We start from the raw sequence: 18,349 nt of genomic DNA, 5'->3' as shown, positions 1-18,349 counted from the left end.
AACTCCCCATTCATGTCAAGCAGAGTACCTCACTGGCCCTCTTCAAGAAAAATCTTGATGAGTGGATGGGTAACAGGAAATTCACCCCAGGGATCATTTCAACAGCCTTGCTTGATAGGGGTACAAGGTACTAACATCCGGCAACAGGACGACTGGGTATGTTCTTGGGCAAGGCTTTTGTTGGTTCCAGGGCCATTAGCCTAGTACTCACCTATGAACCTATGAACACATTTAAATAAATAAAAATAAATAAAAACTGTGTCATCCTTCAAGTGTGGCATGATCCCGCAATGTCCAGTCTATAATATCCTTGGGTTTCTATAAAATATATATGGGATGCTATAAGGAAAATATACTTTTATTTCTACTTGAGAATTACCTTCCCACTATTGCTTTTCCTTCTACTTCAAAAATGTTATGTTTATAGATAGTTCAAAATAAAATGGATAAGTTGTTCTCCTTTTCCTCTCCAATGAATATCACTACCATACCTGTAGCACCGTATACATTCATATGTGATATCACTAAATGGTGAAATGTGAACAGACTAAAAGTGCAGAGGTGATGCCAATTGTAACTGATTTAAACCAGACTATTCTTGCTCTGTTATCATATTTACAGAAAACATTGTTTTACTAAAGGTGCACTGTGACAATGTGCTGTTGCAGCTGTTGCCTGCTATGAGCTTGGATTACTTATTAAAGCAATTGAGACATTATCAGCATATAAATTTTTTTCTAAGATAAAGCACACAATTTCTGTTTATGACATTTTTGATAAGTTACGTTTTTCTTAGGATATGATGTGTTTTAGTCTTGCAAGCAGCTTGAAGAAGGAAGAGGAAATAAAAAATAACATGCGGATTTGTAAGTACACAGACTGTATTTCTTGGTGAAATACAGACCTGGAAGGAGTACTGTGAAACCCTGGATCATTGTTCTGCTGGCACAGAGATTAAACACAAAAACAGGAACAAAGCAATCCCTGTAAGTATACATGGATTTGTGACTTAACAGTTTAATAATGTAAAGTCCTGAGACACAGTCCACCGAAATAAATATATACAGTTGATGGGCTTGGTAAAAATAACTTTAATCCTAAAGAGAGTAAATATTGTATACACAACATAACAATATAGTGTACTGAATTAGTTACTGAGTGTGGAGAAAACTTGAAAAAAATTAGTCCATGGCTGTAATTATGGTGTTATATTACAGAAATGTTGACAGTAAAATAGTGTGTAGATAAATGATCACATAGAGAGGAGGTTGTTGTATGAAGCTAATTTAGTATCTAATTTGCTTTAGCAACTGAAGAAACAAATAAAATGTACAAAATGTCCAAGTAAGACAAACTGCAAGATTTACGTAGCAGTATAGGAACAGAATTGTAATAGGCATAACCTTAAAAGTAAAGGCAGTAAAACTAATTCACATTACAGGTATCTTGAAAAAAGTACATACCTGTAAAATGTAAACTTGAGCAAGAAAAATGCTGTATGTGTGGTATAACTGGTCACAGATCAACCATTCAGATTCTTGCTGAGGAAAGCAGCACAGAGAATACAGATGAAACATTTCCTTTGCAAAGAGTCCAGTGCCTCTATGTGAGGAATGTACAGTTGTGTCCCACTTACCATAATTGTAGATGTTCCAATTGATTAGTGCTATAGTACTGATTCTTGGGTCTTCCTACCATGTAGAAGCCCATGACTGTCCCGATTTCCAGAGTGTTTATATCATCCCTAGTTGACAGATGTCTGAAGACCAATGTCTAGACATCTGGATATAAGAAAGGCATTATCTACACCACCTTCATATCTTTCTAAGAAGTGAATGAGCAGTCTGACCTCCCCAGTTGTGTGAATCTAAATGAGGAGAAATAAAACATAGGCAGCAGAGAGAGGTTGCTGAAAATAAGAGGGCTATCTGCAGAAAACCCCCTACCCTTGCACCTTACAAGGGGGAGAGAAATGGTCAACAGAAATAGGTGTTGGAGGGTGGAGGTATGTACTGCAACACTGATTTGCTCAAACATCTGCAATTATAGTATGTGGGGCACAACTGTACTATGCTCACCATAGTCAGTGTTGGAGTATTGATTTTTGAGAGGACTCCCAAAGGTAAAAAGTGGGTGGTGGGTCAGCTATATAACCCTAGGAAATACGATTTTGCAGGATGGCAGTAGTGAAACCTTCTCTAGCCCTGGAAACATTGCCTAGGTTATAGTGTTATGTGAAGGTGTGCACTGAGTTCCATGTGGCTGCCACTAGGATGGCTGGGGGAAATTCCTTTGAGGAAAGCAAGTGGTAGTTGCCCCATACCTGGTAGAGTAGTCTTTAATAAGCCCAGGTAAATCTTTTCCATGGTGTGAGCAACTGAACTTAATGAAGTTTTCTATTCTCTATGAAAGCCACCAGCTCTGTGCTTTTAGCTGTTTTTTTTTTGTCCTGTCTATGTAGTAACTGATCTGCCTGTGCACATCCAGGGAATAGAGGACCTGCTCTGCTCTGTTTTGTGGATTTAGGAAGAAAACTGGTAAGTGGATAGCCTGGTTTAAAGTAAGTTCTGATACCACCTTAGGCATGAAAGGTGGGTTTGTTCTGAGGGTGACCCTATCCCTGTGAAAGACAGTGAAAAGTTATTTGCACATGAGGACTTGTAGCTCAAAAACTCTTCAAGCTGATGTAACATCTCTAAGAAAAAGGGTCTTCCATTGTCTAGGATGTTTATATCTGCACACACCTGAGAAATATGGAGCTCCACTGTTGCCTCTCTGAGTGGCCACTTCAGAGTACATATTTTCTACTTGTTCCCTCCGGTAACCTCTAGTGAGGAAACTCTCATTTAAGTTAGTCATCATCTCGTCCATTGTATCTTCATTCATACAGAAACAAGATATCCTTAAAGATTGCCCCTTGACTATATTACAAAAAATATGGGAGGGGTGCATGCTGGATCTGTGTAAGACACTGTTCCCCCAGCAGAGTTTCCTGTATAGCTTGTTTTCCAATCTACCTTGTATATTCTTGTAGATGGTAGCATCCAGGAAATCAATGGTAGTTATTGAAGAATTTAAAGTAAACTTCAGAAACATAGATATAGCTTCTAAGTAGGTAATGAACTCATAAAGTTCATCTATTGCACCTGCACCTGGTGCAGGGGGTACCCATGGCCACACCACTTATCTTTCATGAAAGCAGAGAGTGGCTCTGTTAACCAATTGTGTCCAGAAACAATCTGTGAGGGTTTCCTCGCTGGAAGTTACCAGAGGGGACAAGTAGAAAATATGTACTCTGAAGTGGCCACTCAGAGAGGCAGCAGAGGAGCTCCATATTTCTCAGGTGTGCGCAGATATAACCATCCTAGACAACACAACAATAATCCCAATGTATTGTTTACATTTTCAAGTAATATACAGCAATTTTGTGAAGTTATTAGAAAGAAATGGCCTATTCTGACAGCTGACAATAAAGTGGGGAGGAATGTAGGTGAATGTCCAGGTTTTGTTTTTAGGAACAATGTGAACATTAAGAAGCTATTATGTTATGAACCTAAATCGCTGACTCTAGAGTCAGTATTAGGTAGGGGTACTTTTCCTTATAGTACCTGTAAAGCCTGTTCCTCCATTTCCTTAGATGTTCAGTTCACTCATCCAGTGACTGGACATGTCTTCTCACCTAGATTTATGGCTACATTCAGGAGTAAGAACTTAAGTTTATTTAGCCAACTGCTATGCATGTAAGTGTTTATACATGGGAAAAACTACATGACAGTTAAGAGAACATATTTTAGAATATCTAGGTAATATTTGTAATAGGGTTCTTATGAATGCATTGGCTAAGTCATGCAGCTTCAACAGGATATAATGTTTTTCATTTTTGGGTCTTACAACTAGCAGTACTTAGTAACAGGAGAGGTAAGGTTAATAATGAAGTGGAAATGCTTGAAGTTAAATGGATTATATCTCTACAGGCATATAGGCCTCCAGGCGTAAACTCTGGTATTCCTCCTAGACCAGCCTTAATTAAGAGGCAGTGATATTTGCTAATTGTTTTATTAATGCACATTGTTGATTGTTTGCATTCTCTTTTTTCTCCTTTTATATAGAATGTGTTTTGTGATTTTATTATTCTTGTTTGGATCTGATGAAGTGGTAACCCTACAAAAGCACTAATCCTTGGAATAAAAACACCTTTTGGACTCTTTGGACTATTTGTTTCTTGACTAGGTCAAAGACCATGGCAGCCTCCCAAGGGGTTGTGCCACAGGGTTTGGGCCTAGGAGTCACCGGAAAGGGGACTGAAAAGGTGCCTCACCTGGGTCATCAGTGTATTTATGACATAGAGTTGGAACCTTTTTGGTAATTTTAGAGTCTTTGGCCTTTTTGTGTTTCCATATTTTTTTGGAATGATACTAGCCAATGCCAGAGTTCCTTCAGTAGTAGAGGATTGTAACACCACCAGGGAAGCCAAAGAAGAGGACTCCAAATGATTGGCTAGTAAATCAGATCTATGCTTTAGAGTTTTTGCATAGAATTTTGCAGTCAGGACATTTAGAGATGCCATCTGAGGCCCCAAGTAAAACAGAAAAAATAAGTGAAAATCTTTTTGCTAGATTTGCTTCCCACACTCCAGGCAATTTTTGACGTATATGAACATTAAATTAGTAGAGAAATTTCCCCAATGGGTTACTTATCTGACTGGAAGAAGAAGGTTCTCTGGCAAAATGAGCTGACCGATGGACAACATGTGTACTGAGCACACGTGAAGCACATCAGACTTCAAGGCTAGGAAGAAATGAAGGTGGCACTGACGGATGCCCTTCTTATACCCTGATATCCAGCAATTAGTCTTCAGATGTCTGTCTGCTAGGGATGATGTAACGTCTCTGGAGATCAGTCCAGTTGTGGGCTTTTGCATAACAAGAAGATCCCAGAATCAGTACTGCACCACTGACTATGAAGAACATCAGTAATCTATTTGTGGTAGAAATGTAAGTAGAAGGGAAGACTGTAAACACTAAGGCTCATACTGGGATCAGTGTCACTATAAAAATGAAATGATATTAAAAAAAATAAATAACATGGTTCTACAACACACTTGTGCATTGAAAACTTATGCAGTGGGATATTTAAAAAAGTAGGAGTTATTGATGTGAATGTTGAAGTGTCAGTGGCACAACAGGTAGCACACTCACCTTTGGTGCAGAAAGCTGTGTGCCCCATTCCCACACCAGGTAGATCGACTGCTGTCACTGCATTGGAGCATAAGGGGGATGCTGTGCTCCTGAGTATGTCATCCTTTGGATGAGCTGTTAAACCAAGATCTCGTGGATGTAAAATATCTCATGGCACCTATTGAAAAGAGTAGGGGATTTTTATTTACAACTACATAAAATATACATATTTACACAAAGAACTAAATATTTCACATTACATTTCTCCCTTGCTTTGCATTCATACAGTCCCTCTCTCTTTTCTCCATCACTGCCACTTAATTTTTCTTATAATATTTGGCAAAATCCATTTTCCATTAAATGTAACTTCATTTAACCTTTCATTCTTAATTTCCTAAATTATAATGAATATTTTTTATCCACATTATTAACATATTCTTTACTATGCATTCCCTAGAAGCCATACTCTATAATTTCCATACTTATTTGCTTATAATATTTCAATTCTTTAACAATTTTACTTCCTGTTCTCTTTTCTCATAACATTTTGACTCTTTCACATACCATGTTCTCATCTTCAAGCTGCATCTAGCTCAAGAAATTTCTCTTAAGACCTTAAATTTCCCTTTAGATTTCATTCCACCAGAGAAAGAATATTTTTCAGGAACATTAAACCATGTTGCATTCTTTCTGCTGGCTTGCTCCACAACAAAGTAAAAACATGAGCTAGCAAACAGATAAATGCTATGCTAAAAAACAAACAAACAAACAAACCAATAATACTTTGAAAGTGCAACTGATAAAAACATAGTTCAATCCAATATGTTAATCAATGTTTATCAATTAGTTAACATTCAAGTACTACAAGAGAAAGTAATTGCTAATTCCATATTATTTACAGAAGACCAGTTTGGCAGAAAACATAAAAATTAGTTCTTGTGCTTAGAATATAGAAATATATAATGCAGACTAAACACGTATTTTTATAATACTGTGCTGCTAAATATGTACTGAACTACTACTCCCTGGGGGTTTTGACCTTATCGTGGCTGTCAGGGCTCATCTCGACTCTAGACACATTTTTGAGACAGAACCTGGCCCTGTGTTCATATCTTCATAAAGCACTACAAACTGGATTCCTTTTCAAGGTCCAGAACAGGGTTTACAAGGGGCTCCTGGATCCTGATCCTTCCACCTCTCAGGTAGGGTAAGCTTTGGAAATTTACCCAAACTGTCACTGAGGCAGTGGGAATGATGAACATAGTACATTTACATAAGTCCTACTAAGTTGTAATAGTAGATGTTGAAATTCCTCACTGGCTCAGTGGGAGCACCAACCAGCCACCCTGCAGATTGTGCATCATTGAGGTGGGTTTCAACCTCTTTGTTTCGGTTGTTGTTTTGGATTTCTTTCTTTTTTTTTTTTTTCTTTTTTTTATGGTATTATTATTGGCTGCAAATTTACTCTTGCTAGATGATTCTGGCTTCAGGTACTTTCCTCTACTTCATTGTGGAAGCAAAAAGCCTGAACACTCACTTCCTGTGACAGCTGAAGGCTTCCCTCTCAGGATACATTCAGCCAATCAGCTGTCACAGGTAGAGAGAGGGTGGGAAGTCTGAGCTTTTGAAAGCTGGCCAGTACGAGGTTACCTTGGCAGATAACTGAAAATGCCACTGAGGCAGTGAGGAATTTGAATATCTACTGTCACAGGTAAGTGGGATTTGTGTAACTACTTTATGGTAATCAGTGATGTTGGTGGAATGGTGGTAGCTACTTCATTACATGGGTAGATATGATAAATGCTACATGATACCGCTAGAGTACTAATAAAACAGTTTGTACTTTGGCTTAGATAAATGTTTTTATGATATCCCTTTTTCAGAATCTATTTTAACAAAAGCCCCTGTGAGGGTATCCTCCTGAGTTCCTAAGCACCTTATAGCTGGTTATAACCTTATATAGCTAATTCCCATACGATCTCTCACACTCTGTAAATATTGTAAATAGCTTTTGACTTTAACTGTGTGAATTTGTTAAAATGTATCTCCGCAATATTTTTCCACTATGGGCAATATTGCTCACGCTTTGTATTATTTGACATGCATTTGTACTTGTACTTTTATTTTTATTGGACTGCCATCTTTACTGTAATCTGTTTCATGGAGCTTTTTTCCTCGGGCCACCACTGAAAACAGGCTCTCTGGGCCCAGTGACTTCCCCGGTAATCAAACTGGAAATAAATAAAATAAATAATATTTCTAGGATAAATACAACTATCTATCTAAGGAATGTATGGGCTCTGGAGTGAGATGCATGAGATATCTGGTACTGCAAGATTTGGGAGAAAGGTTTCATTATGAAGTACTGAATCCACAAGTTACAAAATAAATCCCTCTAATCTTGCAGTACAGGATGTTTACTATTACATCAGCCAGGTGGATTTCAGAAATGCAAGCACTTTCCTGCAAGCCTCCCTATCTGGTATTTCATAAAGACAGGGTTTTCTTGAGAACTAATGCATCTTTCCTCCCTAAGGTGGCATCTGAGACTAATTTAAACCAGTCAGTAAATCTTCCAGTTTTTTTCCCAAATTCTTAAACAAAGGTGAATACATTTTACATATGCTGGGCATTCATTGCAATCTTAGGTTCTATCTTCATAAGACCAAGCAATTCAGAAAGTCTGATCAATTGTTTGTAGCCTTCTCAAAGCCTAAATTAGGCAAAGCAGTTGCTAAGGTTACAGTTTCCAGATGGTTATTAGACTGCATTTATTTTTTTTTTTTTACAATAAAAAGGGCTTGTCTCTATAATCTAAACCTAAGCCTCAATTCACAAGAGCGACATCGATAGCCTTTTCTAGTAGACTACATTTTGATGATATTTGTGCTGCAGCTACTTGGTCAACAGTTCACACTTTTGTACTTAACGGATGTACTGTCCAACTCAAGCTCATCCTTTGATTCCACCACTCTCAGGAACATCCTTCATTGATACCGCCTAGGTATAACAGCTTGGGAATCTGTCCCATGGTTGAATCGGATGAACATAGACAAATTGGATATGAAAGTTATGTACTTACCATAATGATACATCTGTGTTTTCAGATTTTCATCTGGTTCAACCCCCTTCCTTCCAAACTGGCACAAATGGGCTTTTGGTAGTTTTTCTGGCATAGCCTCTCTGTGAGCAGCCCTGACTAATTGCCTTTCAGTCCTACCTTTTTACCGGTATATTAGGTTTAGTCTTAAACATAATTGCTATATATTATGTTATTGGGGCAGACTGCATCTGAAGCACTAAGGTGGAGTGGAAGGAATAATGGATGGGGTGGAGTCAGAGCCCTAGAATTGTGAAGTTTCAGTCAGTGCTGAGGTTGGATCCCATATTTGAACTTGAACAAAAATCAGGCAATATGGATCTATCATTCTAGCAAGTTCGTAATTGTTTTTTCTTGCTTTTTATGAAAATAACAGACAATTGCTACAACGTGGTGCAATGAATTTGCTGTAATCAATTTCGGATATGGAAGGATCAAAACATGGCGAACAATATTGTGTTTCTTCTATATTTAACACATCATAGAATATGCTCTATTTGTCATATCAAGTTGTACAATATCTTGTACAATTTTATGATGAAAAGCTCTATATTACTGTAGAATGAAAGCATGAAAAGCAAAATAGATTTCCTTTTAGATATACAGTAGCATGTCACATTGTACAATATTTTATTAATGATTGAGGTACATTTTACTATTAAAAATTAATTCAGCTTTATATTTGTCTACACAATAATGTTCCATTCAGATTGGATATAGATAAAATGTATAGCTGTTCAGATAAATGCATGAACTGTGGTAACTTGTTAAGGAGCTTGGAATGCAGTTTGTTTGTTAAATTCAGCCAATAATGTTTTATAGCAAGATTTCATGGAATGAAATAGCGGTGTCCCCGACAGGGGAAAAGTGACACAGGGATTGCAGAAAATCCAGAAATAAAGCAAATAAAATCCATTTTATTTTTACTTTTCATTCTTTTGTGCAGTGAAGGATGAAGTTATAATTATGTGTTTGGGGAGTGCGGTACTTCAGATAAAAATAATGTGTGGTGTATTGTGTTCAACCTTTGCTGGCTGGCTGGCATTTTCTGCTTTTGTACTTATCACAATGATTAAGGATTAAGGTTATGAGCTGCTAATGAATTTCCTCCTGTAGACCTGAGTTTGATTTCATCAGTATTGATTTGCATACTGTGAGACTTTGAACAAGTCACTTAACCAAACAGTGATGCCGGGTAACCACTGAGAAAACAGGCACTTGTATCTATGTGATTGACTTGGCTAGCATGCTAATAACATAGACATGAAAAAATAAAATAAAATAAATACCTGTATTTTATGAGTTTACTGTCATACTAATATTCAAAACCTGCCGTTAAGTGTGAAGTCTGCAATTTTACGTTCAGAATGGTACACTAAAACTACTGTCTTCCATTGTCCTTAAGAGTAAATAATGCTATTATTTACATAAGCGTACACACACACACACAAACACACACACACACCCATGCACACGCATAGTTAATTAAGAAGAGCAGTGCTGTGGTGTTACGCCTGAAATTCTTACCTTTTGATCTTCTTCTGTTAAACAGAGTCTGGCAAATAATGATGAGCGTAAACAGCAGTACACAGATGATACCAAAAGAGCACACCAGTACTGAGCAGAGGTACAAATCTGAAACAAAAGGAAACATAAATGTTGTGATGCCTCGCAGTTCCCTTTTCCAAAGATAAAGTGCTTTCCTATAGAAATGTGGTCGTTATGTCTGTCTTCCAGATTTTCAGTTCATATTAATTTACCCATTTCTTATTGACTTCTTCATTTGTGTCGGGCATGACTATCAGATCACTTTGTTAGTTTACCTTCACCAAAATATTACATTCTGTTGGCTTCTCAGTACAGAATCATTGCCTATGGTTGTTGGTAGCAACTTCTGATATGTAAAATGAAACACATACATATTCATACAGATAAAACAGTATGTTTTAAAAAAAGTGGGTAACAGCTAATCTGATGTTGTCTTTTCCATCCTTCCTCAACTGATGGATCTTCAGATACAATCAGATCTGACATCAGCCACTCTACAGACTTTTGGATCCAAAGCCCAGACTCCTCCCCTTACCAATAGCCCCCTTTCCATTTGCTGAATTATCCCAGATCTTGTTTGCTACTCTCAACTCTAAAGACGTGGATCTCCTGGCTCAGAGTTTTGGAGAGGGTTTCTCTTTACAAAGTGTCAGATAAGTGAAATTATTTGAAAGCTTTTCATCGTATGTTTATTCTGTGTTGTTTTTTCTCTATTTGTTGACCTTCTCCTCCCCATAATATATGTATATATAAAGATATAAAACTATTTGCTGTTTCACTCTTTTTTTCTGTGAGAGATTAAGGTTTTACAATCTTTGTTATCAGTGTTTACTGTTGTTATTGTTAGCTTCTTAGCTATTGTGCTAGTGCTGCTGACTTTAGTAATAGTTTTCTGTGTGCTGTGTAGGTGTTAGGATTTTTCTCTCTGGGTTTGGAGTTGTTTAGTGTCCTTTGTTTTGTTTCAGGATGAAAGACAAGGAATCTGGTTTTAAGAAGTGCTTCTCCTGTGCACATAAGATCCTACCGCATTATGCAGACTGTAAGTGTGTGTATTGAATGGGAGCTGCAAACATTGAGTAGGACTGCTCGGCTTGTTCTACCTTCAAGGCCAGAGAATTATCTGACAGGTGATCCAAACTCACCTTGAAGGGGCTTCTCCCTGTTTTTGCCAGGGAAGGTAAACCCTTTCAATCATCTTGTTCCCTTTCCATCAAGAAAGCTTCAGAAAGGGGCAAATGGGGGAAGACTAAGGAAAAGGACAAGGAACATGAAAGAGAAAGAGGTTAGTAATCCCTCCCCTGATCCAACACATCCTTTGGGCCCAGCTTCAAAAGTGTCAAAGCCATCAGGTCCATCCATCCTCATTGTTGGAGCCGATTAGGATTAGGTCTTCAACTCCTATGTCTCCTGAACTGGGGTTCTCTCCAGAGCCTGTTAGTCCCTGGCTACAATCTCTTTTTTGAGGAGAGATCATTTCAGAGGGTTTCTAGGCCTCCTTATATGGCCTCTTCAAGATTTGTGCAGTCCATCAGGAGCCTATCTGAAGCAGACATGGACAGGATGATGAGGAAGTTCCAGAGGAAACACCCAATTCCACACAAGTACGGTGTAGTGCATGGTCACAACAAACAGCAAATCAAAGCAAAAAGGCCAGCACTCTATAGTCCGTAGCAAATATAAATGTAGTTTTATTTCCAACAAAAACAAATCATCCTATTAAAAGGATGACTAATAAGCACTCCGGTTTCAGACAAAATGCCTTCTTCAATGCAAACAAAATCAGGCCAAAAACACAGTGTTTAAATATGAAAACACATGCTACCAATAACCAATCATAGATGTTCATTTAACCCTGGTGAAAATAAATCCCCCAACCTAATAATCCAGAATTTTTATTTACAGTTAAAAATATTGTGCCAACCCATTTTATTATGTTTATTATACATAATTCTATCAATCATACAAACAGTAAATTCAGCTAAAGAATGTTTTTGGACATGTTGATACAAAGCACTGGATAGCCATCCAACATTGATATGTAAATATTCTGAAATCCACACCCTGAAATGGTGAGGTCTGTCCAAGATAAAAGGCTGAACTTGTGCAAGTGGCGAAATACATGACTCAATCCAAACTGCAGTTAAAAAAGACATAGATGTCATATACCTTAGGATTATTCTTAGATGTAAATTGCTTAGTTTTACAAGCAAATTTACAAAGCAAACAGTGCCCATATGGTTGACACCCCTTTAAAACATCTCCTTCAATAGTTGTTTGTTGTGAACTTTACTTTTTGTGTGAAGTCCTCTGTCCTCTTTTTCTGCCACTTTGGGACAGCCAGTCCCTTGACGTCCCAAGACAGTTCAGGTTGTGGTCTCCTCATCCACTTCATAGTCTTCCTTGGAGCACCTTGCTGGGGAAGTACACCATAAGCATGAATGCAAAAGGAGGCATGTGGAATCTCCCAGTAGTCCCTCACTGAAGGTACTTATTTCAATGAGGGGGAGGAGTCCCCCAAATATCTCCATTGAAGATGGTTCTTTTTGTGAGATACTGGAGTTGTTAAGACAAAAGGGTGGGATGGTCCACTGACAGATCCCCCCAGGAGGAATCAGTATCCCTGCAGGCTTTTGGGTCAGGTCTGTCTATTTCTTGGGGGGGGGGTACTTCCTGCCATTGAACTGGTAGACCCGGTGTCTAGGCAGGCTTGGAAGGAACTGTTTGTGGTTGAAACATTCCCCTGAAAGCCTGATAAAACATTAGTTTCTCTGAAGGACAGGCTGTTCTGGAGCAAGGCCCCTGCTGTGGATTCCAAGGTGTTAGCAGCAGACACCAAAAAAGAGCCTGTTGAGGATAGCTCTTCTGTTCACCCCCCTAACAGGGAGTCCAGGCCATTGACCAGATGTATGCTTTAGCTACCTTCACACTGAGGGAGCTGAATTACTTGGCCCATGTAACATGATTTTAGAGGAACTTGACAAAGGAATTATCCAAATTTCTCTTGGAATCCTTATCTGTGGAAGAAAAAAAAATCAGTGGATATGCTGCTGGCTACCCTGTAATCTCTATCAAACATGTCCATGTACCTTATTTCCAATGCAGCTGATGGCACATTGAGAGTGGCAGGCAATGGCATAGCTGTGCACCAGGATGCATGAATGTATCTCTGCAACTTCACAGTACACTTTAAAATGTCCTTTATTAATGCTTCCTATGATGGATCCACTCTGTTTATATCTAAGGTAAAATAATCACTGTCTAAAAGTAAATAGGATGGCAAGACCTTGTTTGCTGTTGGAATATGCTTTTCTTCCCCTCAGTGGACCTTCTCCAGGATCAAAAATGTGGCAAGAATTTGTGGTTCTGTAAATCTCAAGGCTTCACTCCCAGTGCTTATAATGAGAGGACCGAGGCAGGGGGGATAACTACAATAGACATCACCCCTGTGGCATAGGTGGCCTGCCAAATTAAGTGTTTCAGGATTTCTCTGGCAGAGCCTTTCAGCACTCCTGAAGGGTTGCACAACTGCAGCACTCAGAAGGCAGTTGAAGGGTGCTTGTCTCTGCACCCCTTAGCCTGGATAGCCATCAGCTGAGATTCATGTGTACAGAGAATCATAACCAGAGGCTATACAATCCCTTTTCTTTTTCATCCCCAGTAGAAAAAGACTTCCTGATATCCCACACCTGCAAAGGAGGGAAGGAAGGAAGGATGCAACAGAAGAAATAAAACATTTGCTAGACAAACAAGTCATCCAGGAGTGCCCATCAAACCAACAACAAGGATCTGGAGTATATTCATGATTCTTTCTGGTGCCAAAGAAGAAAAGGACCTCAGGTCCTCTTTGGAACTCTGTCACCTAAATCTGTATATAAAACAATGTTGGGGATGGTCACTGTTCAGTTGCTTCTACTACTAATAAAGAAGAATGACTGGATGTGTTTGCTATAACTTCAGGACACATACTAGCATATCAAAATAGACAGATGGACCAGAATGCTCCTCATATTTTGGATGGGGGTCATTAAATTCTAGTTCAGGGCTCTGCATTCTGTCCACCACAGCTCCCCATGGGTATTCAACAACTGCATGGCAGTTGTTGCAGTTCACCTCAGAATGCAAGAGTTCTTGGTTTCCCATATCTGGACAACTGGCCCAAAACAGCTCCCACCAGGAATCTTCTACTTCAAAACAGGAACTCCTTGCTCCAGTTTTGCTCCCATCTGGGGATCATGATCAACATGGCAAAGTCAAAATTGTAGCTCATCAAAACAATAGAGTTCATTGATGTTCATTTGGATACCACTTTGCTGATAGCCAGACAGCTGGTATCAAGGATTCTCACCCTTTGACAACAGGCATTGACAGTTATCTCCCATCAGAACCCCTGGCCAGGTGGAGGATCAATGGCAGCCTCTATCACCTTGGTTCCCCAGGTCAGATTTTACATGAGAGTTTTACAGTGGACCTTGCGGGTTCAGTAGTCTATACAATCTCAACTGATACACTTTCCTGTTTGCCTCACCAACATTTGCATAAAACACATTCAGTGGTGGTTAAATTCCCTCCTCATTTCACAGGGCTGTCCATTTGCTCTACCACATCCCCAAGCCACAGTGACCACAGATACTGCCTAACTAGGATGGGGAGGAGAATTTCTTGGGAAAGATGGAGAAAGAACGAGGTTCCCCATAGAAGCCAGTCTACACATCAGTGTCATGGAGACAATATGTCAGTGGTTTGGTACATCAGTTAGCAGCAGAGGAACATGCTTTTACTCTTTGTGTCAAGAGATGATGAGGGTTTGACAGTGGGCAATATCTTCCCAATGGTTTTTGACAGCAAGGCACATCCTGGGAAAAAACAGTGTCTTACCAGACAAAAAGAGCAGGCCCTTTCTTCTTACTCGTGAGTGGTCACTTACTCAAACAGTTGTGGTTGAAATTTTCAACCACTGGGGCCAACTTTGCTGTGACCTATTAGCCACTCCCTCCAACACCAAGTGCAGCAGTTACATTGCCTTATCCATCAGAAAGTTGAGTCCTAGAGGGCAGCTCTTGTCCACAACTGGCCCCTGTGTCTCCTCTACACATATCCTCCTACTCCTCTTATGCCAAAGTTCCTAAAAAAAAAAGTAGTGTGGAGCAAGGCAAAAGTGATTCTTATTGCCCCCTGTTGGTCTAAACAGGTTTGGTTTCCATTTTTGAGTTCATTTGATACTCCCTCCTTAGGTACAGGACCCCATTCCAGACCTTCTCTCTCACTGGTCTGGAATGCCTCATCCAGACATAACAGCACTCAAACTGACCACATAGATTTTCTAGTTCCAGTGATGGCTAGGTAGTTCAGGCTTTCCTCACAAGTTGTACATATTCTAACATCTTCACAAAAACCTTCTACCAGAAGAGTATATAGATATAAATAAAAGATATTTTGAATTTGGACAACTAGCTGGGATATAGATCCCTTTTCTGCTCCTCTTCCTGTTATTTTAGAGTTTCTGGCTGGTCTTTTTCATTATGGGGATAGTTATTCCACCATCAAAGTTCAAATGACAGCGTTTTCAAATTTCCATATGGGAGAAAAACAGACTCTCATGCCTTCCTTGAAATTATCCAAACCTACCTTTCTTCTTTGTCCTCCCTTAAGAGACCCTGTTCCATGTTGAAACATTACTTCTCCTTCAGGCATTGAAAAAAATGACCTTTTGAACCTGCAGCTACTGTTGAATTGAAATACCTGTCTTGGAAGATGCTCTTTCTTGTAGTGGTTACCTCCACAAGAAGGATATCAGAATTTCACGCTCTTTACTGCAAACCTCCGTACTTGGTCTTCCACAAAGACAGTCTTACTTAGGACTAATCCCTCCTTTTTTCCAAAGTGTCTTCAGAGCTTACATTGAATCAGGCCATTAATGTCCCTATTTTCTTTCCACATTTTTTCGATATGGGGAGTGCATACTACATCTACTGGACGCGCATCGACAACTCAGATTCTACTTGCACCTCACTAATTCTATTAGAAGTACTGACTAATGTTATGTGTCCTTTTCTTCTGTCAAATTGGGAAAAGATGTGTTGAAAGCAACCCTCTCAAGATGGCTATCTGCATTTCTCATGTATATAGGAAAAATGGTTTTGACATTGCCTGGCAATCCCAAGGCTCATTCTTTGCTACTTCTATAGTATATTTGTCAAGGGTACCTATTGATGACATTTGTGCAGCAACTGCTTTGTCCAGGTCTAGGAAATCCTTTGGGTCAACCATCCTCTGGAATATCATTACAGGAGACCACCCAAAGTTTATAATGCAAAGGACTTTGTCCCATCAGTTAAGGATGGACAGAAGAGACATGACATTTGAAAGTTATGTATTTGCTGTAATGATAGATCTGCAGTATCGTCTTCCGTCCTCCTCAACTTTCCCTTCTTCCATTCTCCTACCCAATTTGTTTTGTCTCCTCTGGTTCTAGTTTGACCACATTGATCTTGCCAGAGCCTTGTCATATTACAGTTATGATCTGTATTCCAGATATAAATGCATATAAATATGTAAGAGTTCCCTATGTGTTTGTATAAATACCTTTACTGTTGTAAAGCTAAAGTCTTTAAAGTGGCCAGTGTCAAATCTGAACAGATCCAAAGACCAATCAATTGAAAATAATGGCTCTATTTGTTTTGTCTCCTCTGGTTCTAGTTTGACCACATTGATCTTGCCAGAGCCTTGTCATATTACAGTTATGATCTGTATTCCAGATATAAATGCATATAAATATGTAAGAGTTCCCTATGTGTTTGTATAAATACCTTTACTGTTGTAAAGCTAAAGTCTTTAAAGTGGCCAGTGTCAAATCTGAACAGATCCAAAGACCAATCAATTGAAAATAATGGCTCTATCATTATGGTATATACATAACCTTCATTTAAAACTCATGCCAAGTATTTCTATTGGTTAGAAATGTAATGCAAATCCATGAAAAATAAATATACATACATAGAATAGTAAATGAGCATTCATTAAATAGTAATGATATGACAATTAAAGAAAACATGACAGTTAAAACAAGAATACAATAAAATATTAGCTAATATCAAGCTTACATTTTAAAATGAATGTAAAATGCCCATTACCTTCAAAAAGCTTCCATATTTCTCCAGCCTTCTTCCTGGAGGTGGGAACATTTGAGGTTGTAGGAGATATCACTGTGAAAGGAAACAAAAAGACCAGTTTAAATAACAATGGCAATGCAGAATGGATAACAGAAATGTAGCAGCAACACTTCATAGTTCAGTATATACACACAGTGAGTTTGCATTTACAGACAATGCTATACATATCTAAAAAAAATACAGCATACTCTGACAATATTTGCTAATTTTATGGGAAAGTAATGTTTCTGGGGTATGATTAGTTTGCAAGTGGAAATCGTGCAATGTAAAATCGTGACTTGATCTTCGACCTGAAATCTGCAGAGAATTAAACTAACTCATTGCAAAGAAGATAAAAAAAACAAATAATAGCTCATAAATATTTCACTGTACAGTTAGGTTGCATTATTTTTAAAGGGTAGCCTAATAAATTAATTTGAAGATCAATGTGTAATACTTGAATTTACCTGCCCATCCTTTCATTCATCTGTTTAACTTTCCAGCCAACAAAATATAAGTATCTGAAAACAGTTAGGGGATAATGTCAAACACCAAAATGTAAATATGTGATAAAATAATAGGCCGTTGTGCTACCAGATTTTGATTATTGTCCATATCTGAATTTTATGTTGAAACAGCACCCAAATACTTCAACATATCACCACAATCTGTTAAACCATTACTTTAGTCATACAGCAGTACATAATGTCTTATCATTCATTTGTAGACAAATGCAATAAATTTGTTGCTTGTTTTGGGTGATTAAAGAAACAGTTAAGTCTGAGTCACTAGTATGCTGACATGTTTTCCCGTGGTATTGGTGAGCTGGTAGCAAGCCTCATGCCAGAGTTGGCCAATAGGAAAAAGGGAGTCATATTTAGCCATTGGTCTGTGGGCTTCTTCTAGGAGAAACATATGGGTCAACACTATAACAGCGTTCTCTGGGAATGCCAGGAGTAAATAGTGACTGATAGCACTAATTGGTAAATGTATCTATTACCATTTATCCCATGAATATCCTTCCATCTGATCAGGTGTGGAAAATCTAAGTGTTGTTATACAAGGGTCTGACTTAGGTTGGGCCTGTGATGGTATCATTTCTGTAGACACAGATATTCTACCTTGAAAAGGATGACTGGGGAAATAAATGTGAAGGACAGCACCTGAGGTCCTTTCACCTGGTGCACACAATAATCAAAATGGATGTCAGTGATGATAAAAAATAAAATAAATATTGACAAATCGAGTATGGCACCAAGTACTTCTCACTTCTGTGTTTAGCACACTGTGCATAATACTAGAGTCCAGTTTCATATACAGACAGGGTAGTGTAATGCAAAAGATAGAAGTGCGTATATATGTGTGTATATTTGTGT

At 38.5% G+C, this 18,349-nt stretch overlaps 1 protein-coding gene across 3 annotated transcripts in view; it reads right to left on the bottom strand.

The window, feature by feature from the left end:
• VSTM4 (V-set and transmembrane domain containing 4) overlaps positions 1-18,349 on the bottom strand; it is an 815,453-nt gene that overhangs the window by 277,738 nt on the left and 519,366 nt on the right. For all 3 annotated transcript variants that reach the window (XM_044056773.1, XM_044056774.1, XM_044056775.1), the window contains exons 3-4: positions 16,956-17,027; positions 9,805-9,912 (exon numbers count right to left, since the gene is read on the bottom strand). In XM_044056773.1, coding sequence (XP_043912708.1) covers positions 9,805-9,912; positions 16,956-17,027 — 180 coding nt within the window. The remainder of the gene's footprint in view (positions 1-9,804; positions 9,913-16,955; positions 17,028-18,349) is intronic.

This window comes from Protopterus annectens, chromosome 14.part0 (genome assembly GCF_019279795.1).
Source record: "Protopterus annectens isolate FY-2018-M chromosome 14.part0, PAN1.0, whole genome shotgun sequence".
Classification (NCBI taxonomy): domain Eukaryota; kingdom Metazoa; phylum Chordata; order Ceratodontiformes; family Protopteridae; genus Protopterus; species Protopterus annectens.
The sequence above is the reverse complement of the archived record's forward strand: the minus strand, read 5'-3'. Positions and strand labels throughout refer to the sequence as shown.